The 19,473-nt window shown below is 45.6% G+C and overlaps 2 protein-coding genes and 1 long non-coding RNA gene across 23 annotated transcripts; 2 read left to right on the plus strand and 1 right to left on the minus strand.

Moving 5' to 3' along the window:
• Positions 1-322: 322 nt before the first annotated feature.
• TSSK4 (testis specific serine kinase 4) lies at positions 323-13,915 on the minus strand. Of its 16 annotated transcripts, none has more exons than XM_081506443.1 (5): positions 13,280-13,915; positions 4,168-4,284; positions 1,796-2,010; positions 1,022-1,385; positions 323-605 (listed from the first exon to the last, which is right to left on the minus strand). In XM_081506443.1, exons 2-5 carry the CDS (start codon positions 4,228-4,230, stop codon positions 423-425), a joined length of 825 nt encoding a protein of 274 aa, XP_081362569.1. In that variant the 5' UTR covers positions 4,231-4,284; positions 13,280-13,915; the 3' UTR covers positions 323-422. The 16 variants fall into 16 exon arrangements, with proteins under 16 accessions (XP_081362569.1, XP_081362573.1, XP_081362568.1 ...); XM_081506447.1 differs by having other exon boundaries at positions 1,796-2,096; XM_081506442.1 differs by having other exon boundaries at positions 4,168-4,415.
• On the plus strand, positions 2,839-4,094 carry LOC145512552 (uncharacterized). Its single transcript, XR_014058601.1, has 2 exons — positions 2,839-3,105; positions 3,923-4,094. It is a non-coding gene; the product is annotated as an uncharacterized LOC145512552 (long non-coding RNA).
• TM9SF1 (transmembrane 9 superfamily member 1) lies at positions 13,468-19,252 on the plus strand. 6 transcript variants are annotated; one of them, XM_081506418.1, is made up of 7 exons: positions 13,468-13,505; positions 13,831-14,105; positions 14,640-14,998; positions 15,733-16,354; positions 16,637-16,822; positions 17,745-18,018; positions 18,588-19,252. In XM_081506418.1, the coding sequence occupies exons 3-7, from the start codon at positions 14,657-14,659 to the stop codon at positions 18,979-18,981; spliced, it is 1,818 nt and encodes a 605-aa protein (XP_081362544.1). In that variant the 5' UTR covers positions 13,468-13,505; positions 13,831-14,105; positions 14,640-14,656; the 3' UTR covers positions 18,982-19,252. The 6 variants fall into 6 exon arrangements, with proteins under 6 accessions (XP_081362544.1, XP_081362546.1, XP_081362543.1 ...); XM_081506420.1 differs by having other exon boundaries at positions 13,492-13,967; positions 14,625-14,998; XM_081506417.1 differs by lacking the exons at positions 13,468-13,505; positions 13,831-14,105 and adding an exon at positions 14,218-14,487.
• The last annotated feature ends 221 nt before the right edge of the window (positions 19,253-19,473 follow it).

Consider the following 19,473-nt stretch of genomic DNA (forward strand, 5'->3'; position numbering starts at 1 on the left):
TGCTGTCCCTTTGGACTATAGACAAGCAGAGCAACCAGGGTAGAGCAAGTTCTGCCCCACTACTTGAACATTTGGAGTGCGTGGAGATACACAACAGTGAACATGTCCTCAGCCAGAATAGTGAGGCTTCTCCGAGGCAGGTGTTCCTCCCATCGTGCCCAGCCCACCTTCAGAGCCACAGAAGAGCTACATTGTAAATTACCATCTAGACTTAACTGGTGTCAAGATGACTGGTTATAGGCTCTGGGCAGAAATCCACCTCTCACCCTCAGCACTGTTCACTGCTAAGGGTCCCCTGAGGAAAGAATGTGACTCCAGCTAATGAAACTAAAACAGATGTATTTATTTTTGGTATAAAAGGTTTTTAGCCCCAGACCCTCCTGCTTCGCTCCTCTTTCAACCCCCTTCCCCCTCCGCCACTTTCAGGTACTGATTTCCAAGGACTGGTGACGATTAGTGGTGCTGGGGGGCTGGCACATGGCCTCAAGTAGCCTGATCTCATGGGTGGGTTGCTCGGGCTGGAACTTCAGCACCCAGGGATCTTTGATGATGTCCAGGATGGTGGCACGCTTGGTGGCTTGGCGTAGCGTCTGGAGGATCAGGTTCTAGGGTAGGGGAGAGAGAGGTCTTGGGTGAGCTGGCCCCCTACTGTGCCACACAGGCAATGAGCAGCTGGACCTAAGGAAGAAGCAGGATAGACCATCACACCACTCTGGTGAAAGGGAGTATGCCCTGACTTTACCCTTAAAAGTCTCCTGTCTGCTCAGAAAGCCAATATCTTGAGGGGAATCCTTGCAGAATCCCCTTCTGGCCTAGAGATAGAGACTAAAACCTGCTATCACTCATCCCGGGTGCAAGCCCAGGGGTTGGCCCTTTAAGCCCTCCCTGCCATTCTAAGGCAGAGAGTGGGCATGAGATGGCCCTGGTGGTGGGGAGCCTCCCACAGGATCGGGAGGTCTAGGTTGGGTATTCCCTCCCTACGGGGCACCCAAGGCTTCAGCCCTCCTGGGGGAGCCAGCACCTTGCACTCCTGGGAGATGGCATAGTTAGGTGGAAAAGCGACCTCCTTCTGAGTCTCTTTCAGCAGCTTCTTGAGATTGGTGTCATCAAAGGGTAGACGGGCAACCACTAGAGTGTAGAGGATGACGCCCATGCTCCACGTGTCAGACAGGAAGGGGTTGTAGGGCAAGCCTAGCAAGATCTCTGGGCAGGCATACGCAAAGCTGCCACAGTAGGTCTGGCTGAGGTGGCTAAAGCAGTTCAGTTGGCGGTAGGAAGGGCTATTCCGCACAGACTGGTTAGAAGGCACCATCTTGGCGAAGCCAAAGTCTGATATCTTCACATTCTCCCGCTTGTCCAGCAGCAGGTTCTCCAACTTTAAGTCCCTACCAGCAGCAGAAAGGCTGGGAGTCAGGAGAGGGCTTAGTATTAGACTGGGAGCTGAAGGGCCAGGGGTCAGAGGCTAGAGATGAGGAAAGGCAAAGGGAGAGAGATGCCATTATGAGGACACAGGGCAGAGAGGAAGGAAAGCCAGGGAGTTGTGAGCAGAACCCAAAGGGGAGAGGATGGTAGTTAAGGACTACTGGGAACATACCATCACTTTTCATAAAGTGCTCTGCTCACAGTGAGCACTTAATATATGTTCTTGACCAGACGATTAAAGTGGATGAAAGGGCCTAGATACTGAGGAGGGAGATCAAGGAGGGGAGGGTGAGGGAAAGAGGGCAGAAAGTAGGAAATGTGCATAAAACCCCCTAGAACCCAAAGGCCCCAGTCTGAGTGGCAGCGCCCTCACCGGTGCACGATGCCTTTGCTGTGCAGGTAGGCGATGCCCAGGGTCAACTGGGAGAACCACTTTCCAGCAAGGGGCTCAGAGCAGGCCCCGTAGCGCTGGATCCACTCAAGAACGTCACCACCCTGAGCCAGCTCCAGAATGATGTAGACCCGGGATGTGGTCTCGATGGCCTGATAGAAGTTGATGAGATACTTGTGCCGCAGGACCTTCATCACCTGCCTCCAGAAGAGGGACCCATCAAACCCAGGCAGGGAGCTGAGCTCCAGCCCGCCTCCTCTCCCACTGCTGCTTGCTTAGAACTCTGCAACAGAATCAAACCCCAGAGGGCTGGTGGCTTATGGACAAACCCTATGTTTTGTACTTTTACTTTTGGAGGGTCTGAAGGTGAGGTGGAAGGAAACTTAAATTTTCCTAGCTGCCTAGTGAGTCATTCAGTTGTGGTTTAGTGGTTTCTGGCTCCACCCCCTCCTAACCATACCCCTTTTGAGAATCATTAAGTAGCTTGATATCAGTTCCCTCTTCTAGACCCCTTTCCAACCTGTATCTCACGGGGCAGGAACTTGTTAAGATAGTCCTCAGAGGCCTTCTTCTTTGAAATGATCTTGACGGCCACCATCACCTTCTGCTTTGTGTAGTAAGCCTCATACACTGTCCCATAGGAGCCATTGCCAATGACTTTGCCCACTTCATAACCATACTCCTCCATGACAGAGCGGTAGGCTGAGGTGGGTGGTGCTTCCACGTCTCCCTTCCCCATGGTATTGGGCTTGCTGAGTGCAGGGAGCTTTGCTATTTAAAAGCCTCCTGTCTGCCTAGAAAGCCAACACTTTAAGCTGCTGTAGGCTAGGGTACCAAAGTGAAGTTAAAGTCTCCAAATGCTTGCCTATGTAGTCACACAAGTTTGGGATGCTGGGCTCAGCTCTCCACTAGGAACTTGGAGGGGGAAGAAGGGAGAAGCAGTTCTTTTTGTCTACACTGGCTGTTGTTACTTCTTTCTCCTCTTGGTTACGGAACTCCCCAAGGTCCCATGTTCTGCACACATCACAATTCACCTTCTATCCACCACTGGCCACAAGGCTTGAGAGGAAATGCAGGTTCATTGCTGGAAATTATCGCTTTGTAATCTGGTGAGACTCATTCCATGGATCTGGTCCTTTCAACCAGTCATGTTTATTGAGTACCTGCTATGTGCTAGGCAGTGTGTGGCATCCTGGAAGAAAATTACCAGTAAGACCAATAGAGACCCTATGCTGCTAGTGTTTATAATCCAGCATGAGAAACACCTGAGTGTGAGAATATTACAGAGAATGGTAAGGTATTGCAGAAGCATGTTCTAAGGAATCTAAAATATTCTTTTTGTGGGGGTGGCTTTTTTTTAAACAGATTGAGCTGGACTCACTTAGGTAGTTCACCTGGTGACATCATCTCAGCTAGGCTGGTTTGTTTCTGCATAAGTGAAGTGAAGTGAAAGTTGCTCATTCGTGCCCTACTCTTTGCAACCCCATGGACTGTACAGTCCATGGAATTCTCCAGGCCAGGATACTGGAGTGGGTAGTCTTTCCCTTCTCCAGGGGATCTTGCCAACCCAGGGATTGAACCCAGGTCTCCTGCATCACAGGTGGATTCTTTACCAGCTGAGCCACAAGGGAAGCCCAAGAATACTGGAGTGGGTAGACTATCCCTTCTCCAGGGATCTCCCCAACCCAGGAATCGAACTGGGGTCTCCTGCATTGCAGGCGTATTCTTTACCAACTGAGCTATGCATATCATGTCATTATTCAGTAGACTAGCTCAAGTTGCCTTGCATAGTTTGCACTGAATTCCAAGTGGAAAAAAAAAAAAAAAGAAGCTGCATGACCAATTGAAGCCTAGGCTCCAAAATCAAAAAATATCATTTCCATACCTTTATATGAGTAAAGACAGTTACAAGGATCACTTGGATGTATGGGGTGGGGGTGGAGATGCCTCTTAACCTTGAAATGCACCCTTATCTTGTCTTCCATGACCCTGGACTCTAGTTTTCCTTACATCCAGCCAGCCATTCCCCAGGTTCCACTGGAGCCTCTCTCCCCATCCATCCCTGTAACAGAACCTTATTTCTGTTATTTCTCCCTCTATTCCTAATAGAAATAAGGTTCTGTTACACGCCTGATTTCCTCTGACCTTTACATCCTTCCTAAGGATCTCATCAAGACCCCTCATTTCTTCACTGATGACTCCAGCAAGCCTTCTGCTCCTCTCCCCTCGGTGTGTTCACCCTGAAGTCCAGGAAATAAATCTGATTTTGTTCCCACAACAATTCAGTGCCTCCCCATTCTCCTTAGGATCAAGTTGAAATTCTTTTATGTGACTTCAAATTTGACCCCACTTACCTCTCCAATTTTCTGTTGTAACCTACATGCAATGCTCCAGCCAAACAACTGCTTTTCCTTCATTGTTCCCTCTGTTCTGGCAGACCGTGACTCTCTCTTCGGGGCTTAGCTGATGCGCTGTTTTAAGGAAGCCTTTACTGACTGCTCAGGTCCAAATTAGATGTCCCTCCCTCCTGAGTGCTCCCACAGCTCCAGTACTTTCTCTAATGTCGTGTCTGTTATTTTTCTTGCTTGCATCTCCTGCTAGGCTGTAAGGAAGGTCAACTGATGAGAGAAGGGGTATGAAGTCAAAGATCTGAGTAGAAAGGCTTGTCGAGAATGGGAGAGAGCTGATTGGGAAAATGAACATTATTGGACAGCACTGAGGGTCCAACTGAGATTGGAAAACCCAGCTTATGGACACACAATCTTAACACATTATAGTGTTAAGATTCTTGTAGCATCCTGGATATTGGTGCTTGAACATTAACAGACAAATTGACTCAAGATTAAGATTTCACTTGGCAGCTGCAGTGAAAGGATAATGGGAGAGAGGCATCAAGAACTCAGGCAAGAATGTGGCTAAAGACCTAAGCTGCATGGGTTAGGAAGACAAGTGAGAAAAAGGCCAAAGGGCAGGGGGAGGGGTTGCAGGTCTCTGTGAAATGAAACAAGTCTGGTGGGAATGACAGAGGAAGAGCGAGTATCTGGATTTAAGATGATGGGGGGTGGTGATGGCACACAAGGAATAACAAGGGAAGAATCAAATTACTTTTATCTTCCATCCTCGAAAACAAAACTTTCAACAGATTATGCCATAGGCTACTGGTAAATTCTCATTTATTGACAATCCTGCTGGCAGGGTGGCTGAAAGTCCTGTTGGAGTCAGATCTACATCCTCAGTCTATCAAAATGAGTAGCTGTCCAGGACACACCATGGTAAGGAGGCTCACCCAGCCCCGCCTGTCTTCTGCTCCCCTGGATAGGCAGCTTGGTGGCACCTCTGTTCTCATCATGTACAGCAGGTAAATCAGTTCATGCAAGGAATGTGTATTAAGCTGCCTCAGTTCAGTTCAGTTCAGTTCAGTTGCTCAGTCGTGTCTCACTCTTTGAGAACCCATGGACTGCAGCACACCAGGCTTCCCTGTCCACACCAACTCCCAGTGCTGCTCAAACTAATGTCCATTGAGTCGGTGATGCCACCCAACCATGTCATCCTCTATCAGCCCGTTCTCCTCCTGCCTTCCATCTTTCCCAGCATTAGGGTCTTTTCAAATGATTCAGTTCTTCACATCAGGTGGCCAAAGTATTGGAGCTTCAGCTTCAGCATCAGTCCTTCCAAAGAATATTCAAGACTGATTTCCTTTAGGATTCACTGGTTTGATCTCCTTGCAGTCCAAGGGACTCTCAAGAATCTTCTCCAACATCACAATTCAAAAGAATCTATTCTTCGGTGCTCAGCTTTCTTTATGGTCCAACTCTCACATCCACACATGACTACTGGAAAACCATAGCCTTGACTCGACGGACCTTTGTTGGGAAAGTAATGTCTCTGCTTTTTAATAGGCTATCTAGGTTTGTCATAGCTTTTCTTCCAAGGAGCAAGCGTCTTTTAATTTCATGGCTGCAGTCACCATCTGCAGTGATTTGGGAGCCCAAGAAAATAAAGTCTGTCACTGTTTCCATTAAGCTGCCTACTGTATACAAGAACACTGCTAGGTTGTGCTTGCTAAGGATTTATCTTTTGCTAAGGATACCAAAATGGGTAAATTATAATTCCCCTGTGAGAAGTTAGCAATTAGCAACGGAGACAGACACATAAGAAGTTAACGAAATAGTACAGTGAGATAAAGTTCTATAAACAAAGTCTGACAGGTGATGTAAGGGAAGGCTTTATAGAGAAGGTGGCATTTGTACTGTTCAAAAGAAAGACAGGGAATGGTGGATTGAACAGTCTAGGCAGAAGGAACTATATGAAGCTTGCAGGCCTGAGAAAATATGACATTCAAGATTTCAATTTAAATACAGGATAGGGTTCCAGAGGGGAATGTACCTGGAGAAGTAATTTAGATCCAGGTCTGAGAGGCCTAATATGCCAAGTTTTTTTTTTTTTTTCGCTCTGTCCTGTGTACTCACGGTTAAATTTTGCTATGCATCAAAATCAGAGCTTGTTAAAAAATACTGATGCCCAGTAATGTCCTCCCCAAGATCCTGATTTGGGAGGGGACCCAGTATCTCTGTTTTTAATAAGTTGCTAGCTGAATCTGATGCACACTGAGATTTAAGAACCGTTGTTTCAAACTAGTGAATTTACTTTTTTGTTGTTGTTGCACTGCGAGGCATGTGGGATCCTAGTTCCCCAACCACGTTCCAGGCATTGGAAGCAAGGAGTCTCAACCACTGGACTGCCAAGGAAGTCCCAAACTAGTGAATTTAACAAAAAGAAGCAGACTCACAGATAAAAAAACAAACTAGTGGTTACCAGTGAGAAGGGAGAGAGGAACAATATAGGGGTGGGGGAATGGGAGATACAAATTACTGCGTGTAAGATACGCTCAAGGATGTACAACATGGGGAATACAGACAATATTCTGTAATAATAACTAAATGGAAAGAAACCTTTAAAAATCATATTAAAAATTTTTTTAAAAAGAATTACTGTTGCTGGAAATAGGACATCTTTAAGATTTAAAAAAGAAAAAAACCTTGCAGCAACAGTGTGGAAAATAGATACAAGGGGAAAGATGACCAAGAGAGAAGCAAGGTGGCTGTCAACTTAGTTGAGGGGATAGGGCCAGCACCAAGACAGCATGGAAAGCAATTTGGAAGATACTCAAGAGAAAAGCAGAGGAGCCCCGGTGGCACTGATCTTACTGGGGGGTGGGGGTGGGGTGGGCGGTGACTGTTAACTGTGAAAGAGGCCCAGGTTTAGAGACCAGGTGGTTGTCACGTAAAAGATGATTCCAAAGCCACTCTAAGTTACTTTTCTAATTACAAAACTCACTGTCTAAAAATCTCAACCCCTACATCCTGGAACCTCTCACCTCCTCCTGCAGGGAGGAGGGCTGGGTCAGAGAGGGCAGAAATGAGTAAATGAAGGACTTCTCAAGCCAGAAGTCAGTTAAGACTTTTCACTTTCTTTACTCAACTAAAAGGAACCTTAAGTTCTTCCCAAGTGGCCAAAGTCACCGACCCTAGGTCTGATCTCCAGAGGAACCTCCCTAATGACAGATCCCTTGACAGAATAAACTTTTCCAGAATAATCTGCAATACAAAATTAAAAGATGCTCAAACACCAAGAACTTCCAGATGTTCAAGCTGGATTTAGAAAAGACAGAGGAACCAGAGATCATATTGCCAACATCCGCTGGATCATAGAAAAAGCAAGATAATTCCAGAAGAACATCTACTTCTTGCTCCATTAACTACACTAAAGCCTTTGACTGTGTGGATCACAATAAACTGTGGAAAATTCTTCAAGAGATGGGAATACCAGATCACCTTACCTGCCTCCTGAGAAGCCTGTATGTAGGTCAGAAGCAACAGCTAGAAATGGACATGGAACAATGGACTGGTTCCAAATTGGGAAAGGAGTACATCAAGGCTGTATATTGTCACCCTGCTTATTTACCTTATATGCAGAGTACTTCAGGCGAAATGCCGGGCTGGATGAAACACAAGCTGGAATCAAGATTGCAGGGAGAAATATCAATAACCTCAGATATGCAGATGGCAGAAAGCGAAGAGGAACTAAAGAGCCTCTTGATGAAGGTGAAAGAAGAGAATGAAAAAGCTGGCTTAAAACTCAACATTCAAAAAACTAAGATCACGGCATCCGGTCCCATCACTTCATGGCAAATGGGGAAATGATGCAACAGTGACAGACTTTATTTTCTTGAGCTCCCAAATCACTGCAGATGGTGACTGCAGCCATGAAATTAAAAGACGCTTGCTCCTTGGAAGAAAAGTTATGACCAACCTAGACAGCATATAAAAAGCAGAGACACCTGTATTGCTATGAACCTTCCCCTTAGTATTGCTTTTACAGTGTCCCATAGGTTTTGGGTTGTTGTGTTTTCATTTTCATTCGTTTCTATGCATAATTTGATTTCTTTTTTGATTTCTTCTGTGATTTGTTGGTTATTCAGAAGCGTGTTGTTTAGCCTCCATATGTTGGAATTTTTAATAGTTTTTTTCCTGTAATTGAGGTCTAATCTTACTGCATTGTGGTCAGAGAAGATGGCTGGGATGATTTCAATTTTTTTGAATTTACCAAGGCTAGCTTTATGGCCCAGGATGTGATCTATCCTAGAGAAAGTTCCATGTGCACTTGAGAAAAAGGTAAAATTGATTGTTTTGGGGTGGAAAGTCCTGTAAATATCAATTAAATCTAATTTGTCTATTGTATCATTTAAAGTTTGTGTTTCCTTATTAATTTTCTGTTTAGTTGATCTATCCATATGCGTGAGTGGAGTATTAAAGTCTCCCACTATTATTGTGTTATTGTTAATTTCCCCTTTCATACTTGTTAGTATTTGCCTTATATATTGTGGTGCTCCTATGTTGGGTGCATATATATTTATGATTGTTACGTCTTCTTCTTGGATTGATCCTTTGATCTTTATGTAGTGTCCTTCTTTGTCCCTTTTCACATCCTTTATTTTAAAGTCTATTTTATCTGAAATGAGTATTGCGACTCCTGCTTTCTTTTGGTCTCCGTTTGCATGAAATATGTTTTTCCATCCCTTCACTTTCAGCCTGTGTGTGTCCCTAGTTTTGAGGTGGGTCTCTTGTAGACAGCATATATAGGGGTCTTGTTTTTGTATCCATTCAGCAAGCCTTTGTCTTTTGGTTGGGGCATTCAACCCATTTACATTTAAGGTAATTATTGATAAGTATGATCCCGTTGCCATTTAGTTTCTTGTTTTGAGTTCGTGTTGAAACATCCTTTCTGTGTTTCCTGCTTACAGAAGCTCCTTTAGCATTTGCTGGAGAGCTGGTTTGGTGGTGCTGAATTCCCTCAGCTCTTGCTTGTCTGTAAAGCTTTTGAATTCTCCTTCATATCTGAATGAGATCCTTGCTGGGTACAGTAATCTGGGTTGTAGATTATTCTCTTTCATTACTTTAAGTATATCCTGCCATTCCCTTCTAGCCTGAAGGGTTTCTATTGAAAGATCAGCTGTTATCCTTATGGGGATCCCCTTGTGTGTTATTTGTTGTTTTTCCCTTGCTGCTTTTAATATTTGTTCTTTGTGTTTGATCTTTGTTAATTTGATTAATATGTGTCTTGGGGTGTTTCGCCTTGGGTTTATCCTGTTTGGAACTCTTTGGGTTTCTTGGACTTCTATGACTATTTCTTTCCTCATTTTACCTAAAGCAACTAGAGAAGGAAGAAATGAAGAACCCCAGGGTCAGTAGAAGGAAAGAAATCTTAAAAATTAGGGCAGAAATAAATGCAAAAGAAACAAAAGAGACCATAGCAAAAATCAACAAAACTAAAAGCTGGTTTTTCGAGAAGATAAACAAAATTGACAAGCCATTAGCCAGAACTCATCAAGAAACAAAGGGAGAAGAATCAGATCAACAAAATTAGAAATGAAAATGGAGAGATCACAACAGACTCCACAGAAATACAAAGGATCGTAAGAGACTACTACCAACAGCTATATGCCAATAAAATGGACAACTTGGAAGAAATGGACAAATTCTTAGAAAAGTATAACTTTCCAAAACTGAACCAGGAAGAAATAGAAGATCTTAACAGACCCATCACAAGCACGGAAATCGAAACTGTAATCAGAAATCTTCCAGCAAACAAAAGCCCAGGACCAGACAGCTTCACAGCGGAATTCTACCAAAAATTTAGAGAAGAGCTAACACCTATCCTACTCAAACTCTTCCAGAAAATTGCAGAAAATGGTAAACTTCCAAACTCATTCTATGAGGCTACCATCACCCTAATTCCAAAACCAGACAAAGATGTCACAAAAAAGGAAAACTACAGGCCAATATCACTGATGAACATAGATGCAAAAATCCTTAATAAAATTCTAGCAAACAGAATCCAACATCATATTAAAAAGATCATACATCATGACCAAGTGGGCTTTATCCCAGGAATGCAAGGTTTTTTTAACATCCGCAAATCAATCAATGTAATACACCACATTAACAAATTGAAAGAAAAAAACCATATGGTTATCTCAATAGATGCAGAAAAAGCCTTTGACAAAATTCAGCATCCATTTATGATAAAAACTCTCCAGAAAGCAGGAATAGAAGGAACATACCTCAACATAATAAAAGCTATATATGACAAACCCACAGCAAACATTATCCTCAATGGTGAAAAATTGAAAGCATTTCCCCTAAAGTCAGGAACAAGGCAAGGATGCCCACTTTCACCACTACTATTCAACATAGTTTTGGAAGTTTTGGCCACAGCAATCAGAGCTGAAAAAGAAATAAAAGGAATACAGATAGGAAAAGAAGAAGTAAAACTCTCACTGTTTGCAGATGACATGATCCTCTACATAGAAAACCCTAAAGACTCTACTAGAAAATTACTAGAGTTAATCAATGAATATAGTAAAGTTGCAGGATATAAAATTAACACACAGAAATCCCTTGCATTCCTATACTCCAATAATGAGAAAACAGAAAGAGAAATTAAGGAAACAATACCATTCACCATTGCAACAAAAAGAATAAAATACTTAGGAATATATCTACCTAAAGAAACAAAAGACTTATATATAGAAAACTATAAAACACTGATGAAAGAAATCAAAGAGGACACAAACAAATGGAGAAATATACCGTGTTCATGGATTGGAAGAATTAATATAGTGAAAATGAGTATACTACCCAAAGCAATCTATAGATTCAATGCAATCCCTATCAAGCTACCAATGGTATTTTTCACAGAACTAGAACAAATCATCTCACAATTTGTATGGAAATATAAGAAACCTCGAATAGCCAAAGCAATCTTGAGGAAGAAGAATGGAACTGGAGGAATCAACCTGCCTGACTTCAGGCTCTACTACAAAGCCACAGTCATCAAGACAGTATGGTACTGGCACAAAGATAGAAATATAGATCAATGGAACAAAATAGAAAGCCCAGAGATAAACCCACGCACATATGGACACCTTATCTTCGACAAAGGAGGCAAGAATATACAATGGAGAAAAGACAATCTCTTTACTGGGAAAACTGGTCAACCACTTGTAAAAGAATGAAACTAGAACACTTCCTAACACCATACACAAAAATAAACTCAAAATGGATTAAAGATCTAAACATAAGACCAGAAACTATAAAACTCCTAGAGGAAAACATAGGCAAAACACTCTCCGACATAAATCACAGCAGGATCCTCCATGACCCACCTCCCAGAATATTGGAAATAAAAGCAAAAATAAACAAATGGGACCTAATTAAAATTAAAAGCTTTTGCACAACAAAGGAAACTATAAGCAAGGTGAAAAGACAGCCTTCAGAATGGGAGAAAATAATAGCAAACGAAGCAACAGACAAACAATTAATCTCAAAAATATACAAGCAACTTCTGCAGCTGAATTCCAGAAAAATAAACGACCCAATCAAAAAATGGGCCAAAGAACTAAACAGACATTTCTCCAAAGAAGAAATACAGATGGCTAACAAACACATGAAAAGATGCTCAACATCACTCATTATTAGAGAAATGCAAATCAAAACCACAATGAGGTATCATTTCACACCAGTCAGAATGGCTGCTATCCAAAAGTCTACAAGCAATAAATGCTGGAGAGGGTGTGGAGAAAAGGGAACCCTCTTACACTGTTGGTGGGAATGCAAACTAGTACAGCCACTATGGAGAACAGTGTGGAGATTCCTTAAAAAACTGGGAATAGAACTGCCATATGACCCAGCAATCCCACTGCTGGGCATACACACCGAGGAAACCAGAATTGAAAGAGACACATGTACCCCAATGTTCATCGCAGCACTGTTTACAATAGCCAGGACATGGAAGCAACCTAGATGTCCATCAGCAGACGAATGGATAAGGAAGCTGTGGTACATATACACAATGGAATATTACTCAGCCATTAAAAAAAATACATTTGAATCGGTTCTACTGAGATGGATGAAACTGGAGCCCGTTATACAGAGTGAAGTAAGCCAGAAAGAAAAACAACAATACAGTATACTAATGCATATATATGGAATTTGAAAGATGGTAACGATAACCCTATATGCGGGACAGAATAAGAGACACAGATGCATAGAACAATTTTTGGACTCTGAGGGAGAAGGTGAGGGTGGGACGTTCTGGGAGAATAGCATTGAAACATGTATATTATCATATGTGAAAGAGAACACCATTCCATGTTCGATGCATGAGACAAGGGCTCAGGGCCGGGGCAATGGGATGACCCAGAGGGATGGGATGGGGAGGGAGGTGGGTGGGGGGTCCAGGAGGGGGAACACATATAAACCCATGGCTGATTCATGTCAATGTATGGCAAAAACTATTACAATATTGTAAAGTAATTAGCCCCCAACTAAAATAAATAAATTTATTAAAAAAAAAAAAAAAAGCAGAGACATTAGTTTGTTGACAAAGGCTCATCTAATCAAAGCTATGGTTTTTCCAGTAGTCATGAATGGATGTGAGAATTGGACTATAAAGAAGGCTGAGTGCAGAAGAATTGATGCTTTTGAACTGTGGTGTTGGAGAAGACTCTTTGAGAGTCCCTTGGACTGCAAGGAGATCAAACCAGTGAATCCTGAGGGATATCAATCCTGATACTCACTGGTATACTTCAGCATAGCTGAAGCTCCAAATCTTTGGCCACCTGATGTGAAGGGCTGACTCATTAGAAAAGACCCTGATGCTGGGAAAGATTGAAGGCAGAAGGAGAAGGGGCCGACAGAGGATAAGATGGTTGGATGGCAGCACCGACTCAATGGACATGAGTTTGAGCAAGCTCCGGTAGACAATGAAGGACAAGGAAGCCTAGCGTACTGCAGTCCATGGGTTCGCAAAGAGTCATACACGACTGAGCGACTAAACAACAAACACATACACACAGGTAAATAAAAATAAAAACAGAGTTCAAAACATGTTAAGATGCTTTACCTGCAATTAATAATAAGCGTCACGCTGCCCAACTTACGGGGTAAAAACTCTGATTTCTTTTGCCTGCCTCTGCATCATACCTGGCCCAGGCCTGCCTATCGTCCGACACAGGACGGTCACTATGCAGTCAAGGAGGCCTCCAGTACAGCCTCGGGAAGATGCTTTTATTAACGTATTTGGTTTTTGGCGAGAGGCCATTCATGACTGTTGGCAGAGCAGCCGTGAGGTGAGAGCCGACTCTAGGGCAGTTGTACGGGCTGTGTCCTCGCTGTCCTAGCACAGCAACGCCCAAGGCCTCATCCTCGTCCTCGGTGGGAACCTTGAACCGCCTCTCGGGACTCGGCCTCAGCACTCGGTGGCGAGTCCCACTGTTCAGCCGGCAAACGCTTCGGGCATCCACTAGGCGTGGGCTAGCCGCCCCCAGGATCCGGAGGGTCACTCGGTGCGCGCGGCAGGCACTGCTCTTAGGCGTCCAACCCCAAACTTCCCGAGGACCGGGGACTGGACTGTCGGTGACTCTTATCCAAAAAAAGGTGTTTGTGTCCTCGTAGCAAGGTCTCAACCGCAACCCCTCCGGGGGAAACAGGACAGCGTAGCAGCGGCTTCTGCCAGGGGGCGTGGCTCCCTCCAAGCCCCAGGAAAGGAGTTTTCCGCGGGGCTGAGGTCCCTGCGGGAGAAGGCGGAAGGGGTAAGATTGACGTGTCCTGAGCTGCCCTTCCGATTGCCCGGAGGGCCCCGCGCCGGGCGACGCACTAGCGGGGAGTCGCTGGGTCTCCAGAGGTGGGCCGAGCCTCCAGCCGTAGAAAGTTCCTCCGGCAGCACTGAGGTGAGCCGAGCGCGGGGTTTTGCGGTGCGGCCGCAGCGGCTGTGATCAGGCACCGCGGCGGCCAGCCCCGTGGAGGTCGGTCGTCAAGTCCCTCTCCAGGCCCCCCGCTAGCGCGCCGCTCAGGGGGAGACCCCGGCTGGAGCGCAAGAGCGGCTACGGGGCCGCGGAGGCCTCCTCGGCCAGCCCTTCCCGCGCGGAGATCACCGCGGGGCTACAGCGGGAAGGTGCCGGAGGTGCGGGGCCGCGTCGCGTTGCCATGGAAATGGGCTGGGGCTCGCGGGGAGGTCCCAGGCAGGCAGGCTGCTGGAGGGGGGACCCCAGGTTCAGAGGACTACAAGAGCAGAGGCCGAGCCTGGTGTTCGGGCTAGAGAGACTTTGTGTGGTATGGCGGTGGGGTCGGGGGGTGGTGGCCTCCTGAGGGATGGGAGGAAAGGCCAAGGGGAAGAATTGGAGCCATTGGCTTCAGTTCGAAGAACCTGACCTGGGGCGTCATTTGATCCCTGGTTCCCATAACTGCAGGACTCCCTCAAACAGGTTCCGCTGCCTTAAGGATGACAGTCCTAGGACACCGTCGAAGTTGGAGCTGCCGGTGGTGGCCGCTCCTGCTGCTGCTGCTCACAGGCCGTGAGCCAGGGGTGGAAGGTGTGACACACTACAAGGCCGGCGACCCCGTCATTTTGTATGTCAACAAAGTGGGACCTTACCATAATCCTCAGGAGACTTACCACTACTATCAGCTTCCAGTCTGCTGCCCTGAGAAGATACGCCACAAGAGCCTTAGCCTGGGCGAAGTGCTGGATGGGGACCGAATGGCAGAGTCTCTGTATGAGATCCGCTTTCGGGAGAATGTGGAGAAGAGAGTTCTGTGCCACATGCAGCTCAGTTCTGCACAGGTCAGCTTCTCCACCGTGACTCGGACTCAGCCCTCCCTCCCAGGACCTTGAGTTTATGGTTTTCAAAGCACCTATATGGAAATGATCCGATTTGATTCTAACTACAACTTTATGTGACAGGCAGGACAGTTGGTTGATACAGAAACATCCTTGCTCAGAAGTAACTTTTTTCGAGACTACATAGATGGTGGATTGCAGAGTTGATATGAGAGCCCAGGGCTCCTGACTCGAAGCTTCTCTGTTGGTCATAAGGTCCCAACTCCTACATAGTCATTTTTTTCCATTCCTACCTCTCAGCTATTTTAACTGGCTCCTTTACACTCTATTTTGCCTGTCATGCTTTTTTCTTCAGCAATTCCTATCTTAGGGCATTTTCCCTTGGTCTACTCTAGGCCTTCCTATACCTTCTCCTTCTTCTAGGCCTTCATCCTGACAAATCATACTTGTTCATTTAGGAGAATCACAACATACTAGGGTCTAATCCAGTGGCTCTCAGCAGAGGGTTTTTGTCTCTCAAGGGACATTTGGCAATGTCTGGAGATATTTTTGATTGTCAGGATTGGGGGATGCTGCTGACGTTTAGTGAGAAGCCAGGGATGGAGCATCTTACAATGCATAGCCCCCCGACAACAAAGAATCATCTAGCCCAAAATGTCATTAGTGCTGAGGCTGAAATCCTGCTCTAATCCATTGCTTGGGGAGGCCTTGTCTGACTCCTGACTTGCTCTCTGTAGGTGGAACAGCTACGCCAGGCCATTGAGGAACTATATTACTTTGAATTTGTGGTGGACGACTTGCCAATCCGTGGCTTTGTGGGCTACATGGAGGAGAGTGGCTTCCTGCCTCACAGCCACAAGATAGGACTCTGGACCCATTTGGACTTCCACCTAGAATTCCATGGAGATCGAATTATATTTGCCAATGTCTCAGTGCGGGACGTCAAGCCCCACAGTTTAGATGGGCTACGACCTGATGAGTTCCTAGGCCTCACCCACACCTACAGCGTGCGCTGGTCTGAGACGTCAGTTGAGCGTCGGAGTGACAGGCGCCGTGGTGATGATGGTGGTTTCTTTCCCCGAACACTGGAAATCCATTGGTTGTCCATCATCAATTCCATGGTGCTTGTGTTTTTACTGGTGGGTTTTGTGGCTGTTATTCTCATGCGTGTGCTTCGAAATGACCTGGCTCGGTACAACTTGGATGAAGAGACAACCTCTGCAGGTTCTGGTGATGACTTTGACCAAAGTGACAATGGCTGGAAAATTATCCATACAGATGTCTTCCGCTTCCCTCCATACCGTGGTCTGCTCTGTGCTGTACTTGGTGTGGGTGCCCAGTTCCTGGCCCTTGGCACTGGTGAGGTGATAACAATTAATCAGGGATTTCTCTCAAGGGGTAGCACTAACTAGGTGGTTTGTTCAGAAAAAGATCTGCAGATCTCCTTTTCTGTCCAAGGTGAGGGGCAGACCTAAGGGGTGGGATGGTTCTAGCGAGGATGCATACATTCTGTTGTGGGTTTTCTGGATAACAGAACTGAGGGATATTGGATGCCCTGGGTCTGGGAGAAAGGGGGCTGGCCTATCCCTCTGAAGTGGGATAAGTGAGATCTAACACAGGCTTTCCACTACCACCCTGCAGGCATTATTGTCATGGCGCTGTTGGGCATGTTCAACGTGCACCGTCATGGGGCTATTAATTCAGCAGCCATCTTGTTGTATGCCCTGACTTGCTGCATCTCTGGCTATGTGTCCAGCCACTTCTACCGGCAGATTGGAGGCGAGCGCTGGGTGTGGAACATCATTCTCACCACCAGTCTCTTCTCTGGTATGACTGCCTGTTTCCTGGTGGGACAGTTTAGGAACTTAAAACACATTGTGGAACCTGAGATAGAGTCCAAGTAAGGCTTTAAGGGACGGAAAATAGGCAAAAGAAACACTAAAAAAAAAACATTCAAAAGAAAAAAATGCATTTTTTTGCATAGTTAAAAATGATTAAGCCCTTAAAATGTTCTAAGCAGCATGATAAGCACTTGACATGCCTTCATCTCATTTAATCCTCATTACTGACTTTTATGAAGTTGGTACTATTGTTCCCCTTTTACAGATTAGGAATTTGAGCTTAAGGCTGGTTGGGTAACTTGCCTGAGATTATACTTATAAAAAGCAGTGAATCAGGTTTCACAACTAGGCAGTCAAATTCTAGAGCCTGTATTCTCAACCATTCCACTGAAATAACATTCTCGAATTTATCTTTTGATACTCCCGTTCTTTTTCCCCGAAGCTTTTTTAATTTGGAAGTGGGCTACCCTACTCCAGCCTTTCAAGCCAGCTTGTCCTTTCAAAGACAGTAATTTGCATTCTGAACCTTTTGTGTTTCCAACTCAAGTGTCTGATTTCTGTTCCATCACATTTACATTTGAACCAAGGCTTTCTGAAAACAGGGCCTTAATTCAAATGAATGTCTCATACTAGGAGTCAACCAGTGCCATGGCAGGACAAGTCCTTGGAGACAGGTGGATTTGTGTCATTCGTAGATCATTATGTAATGGGCTTGCCTTGATCCTTAATGATAATGGGTGGGGGAGGGCGTGTTGGTAAGCCAGGGAACAAAGAACAAGACAAGAAAGGGTGAAGTCAGCCTGGGAGCAGGATGTTTCACTCCTCACCCCTTTAGGTCCAGTCTGATTGGTGCTCCCAGGGATGTAGCTCCTAGTGCTGACCCTCCCTCTGGGGGCCCATCCCTGCAGTGCCTTTCTTCCTGACGTGGAGTGTGGTGAACTCCGTGCACTGGGCCAATGGTTCAACACAAGCTCTGCCAGCCACTACCATCCTGCTGCTTCTAACGGTTTGGCTGCTGGTGGGCTTTCCCCTCACTGTCATTGGAGGCATCTTCGGGAAGAACAACGCTAGCCCCTTTGATGCACCTTGTCGCACCAAGAACATCGCCCGGGAAATCCCGCACCAGCCCTGGTACAAGTCTACGCTCGTCCACATGACTGTTGGTGGCTTCCTACCTTTCAGGTATCCTCCTTTAATTCTGTGGCCATCACTCTCAGGATCCTGACCTTAACTTTCCCCTTCCCTACTCACCAGTACCCTAACCCAGTGTCAGTGATGGTCCCTGGTTCAGCTGTACCATTAAGAGATCACTAAGTGATTCCTCCTTTCTCCAAGCAGAAGAATCAGTTCAAATATGAGGGTGTCTAATTTGAAAAGCTCTCCAGAGACATTGCTCCTTTCACTGCCTTCCTAGTTTCTGACCTTAGTGACACTATGTGGGGCTTAAAACCCATTTGATTACTCATTCAATTTGTTGAGTACCTTTTCGTGCCAGGCAAATACAGTGCAAAACAGAACAGACAAATTCTCTGCTCTCAACCTACCAAAGATGTTCTTGAAATGAGAGCAGCTAATCATAGGTTAAAAAGAATCCCCATCAAGCCAGGAACTCCAGGGCAGGAAGTGGAGAGGGCCCACTTTCCACAGTGACCCGGTAACACGGAGGGGTGGTGGCTGGATTTTGGCCTGGCTGCTGCGGCAGCAATGCACACAGTCCTTTAAATGCTGTATACCGTCTCTTCTCTTCACAGTGCCATCTCTGTGGAGCTCTACTACATCTTTGCCACAGTATGGGGTCGGGAGCAGTACACTTTGTACGGCATCCTCTTCTTCGTCTTCGCCATCCTGTTGAGTGTGGGGGCTTGCATCTCCATCGCACTCACCTACTTCCAGTTGTCTGGGGAGGATTACCGCTGGTGGTGGCGATCTGTGCTGAGTGTTGGCTCCACTGGGCTCTTCATCTTCCTCTACTCAGTTTTCTACTATGCCCGTCGCTCCAACATGTCAGGGACGGTACAGACAGTAGAGTTCTTTGGCTACTCCTTACTCACTGGATACGTCTTCTTCCTCATGCTGGGCACCATCTCCTTTTTTTCTTCCCTAAAGTTCATCCGTTATATCTATGTTAACCTCAAGATGGACTGAGTTTTGGGTGGCAAAACTATTGCTCTTTCCCTTTCTTCATGCTGCCCCCATGCACTGGTCTCTTACCAACATCTCTCCGATTGAGTGAGTGACTTGTGTGGTGGTTTGTTGCCTTCCCCTTTGCCCTTTGGGTCTCCCTTCACCAGAGGGGGCCTGGAAATTATAAGTCTCTATTATTATAAGGAGTATATATTTGAATTTTTTAAGTTGCTTTTAGTTTTGGGCCTGATTTTTCTTTTTACAATACCAAAATAAAATTTATTAAGAAAAAGGTTTGGTCTGGATATAGGAACTCATGCCCTGCCGTTAAGGGCAATGTCCCCTAGGAAGCCGGGTCGGCCGGGAAATGCACGGAACTGGAATTCTCCGCGGAGCTTGGAAACTGTCCGCTGGGGGAACTTATATTACCAGGGCCCTGTTTCCGCGGCTCAGCCGGCGCTCGGCCCAACGGAAGTGGTGGAGCCCGAACTCCGCTGGAAGCGAGTTGAATCA

Source organism: Giraffa tippelskirchi, chromosome 7 (genome assembly GCF_054371585.1).
Source record: "Giraffa tippelskirchi isolate mGirTip1 chromosome 7, T2T-mGirTip1v1.2.pri, whole genome shotgun sequence".
NCBI classification, from domain to species: Eukaryota; Metazoa; Chordata; class Mammalia; order Artiodactyla; family Giraffidae; genus Giraffa; species Giraffa tippelskirchi.

Coding starts and splice junctions, on each gene's coding strand:
- TM9SF1 (XM_081506418.1), top strand. CDS start 14,657: ATGACAGTCCTAGGACACCGTCGAAGTTGGAGCTGCCGGTGGTGGCCG. Junction 16,355..16,636: donor GTTCCTGGCCCTTGGCACTG/GTGAGGTGATAA, acceptor ACCACCCTGCAG/GCATTATTGTCATGGCGCTG. Junction 16,823..17,744: donor CACCACCAGTCTCTTCTCTG/GTATGACTGCCT, acceptor CCATCCCTGCAG/TGCCTTTCTTCCTGACGTGG.
- TSSK4 (XM_081506433.1), bottom strand. CDS start 2,552: ATGGGGAAGGGAGACGTGGAAGCACCACCCACCTCAGCCTACCGCTCT. Junction 2,011..2,333: donor TCCTGCCCCGTGAGATACAG/GTTGGAAAGGGG, acceptor TTCTGGAGGCAG/GTGATGAAGGTCCTGCGGCA. Junction 606..1,021: donor CCATCTCCCAGGAGTGCAAG/GTGCTGGCTCCC, acceptor CCCCTACCCTAG/AACCTGATCCTCCAGACGCT.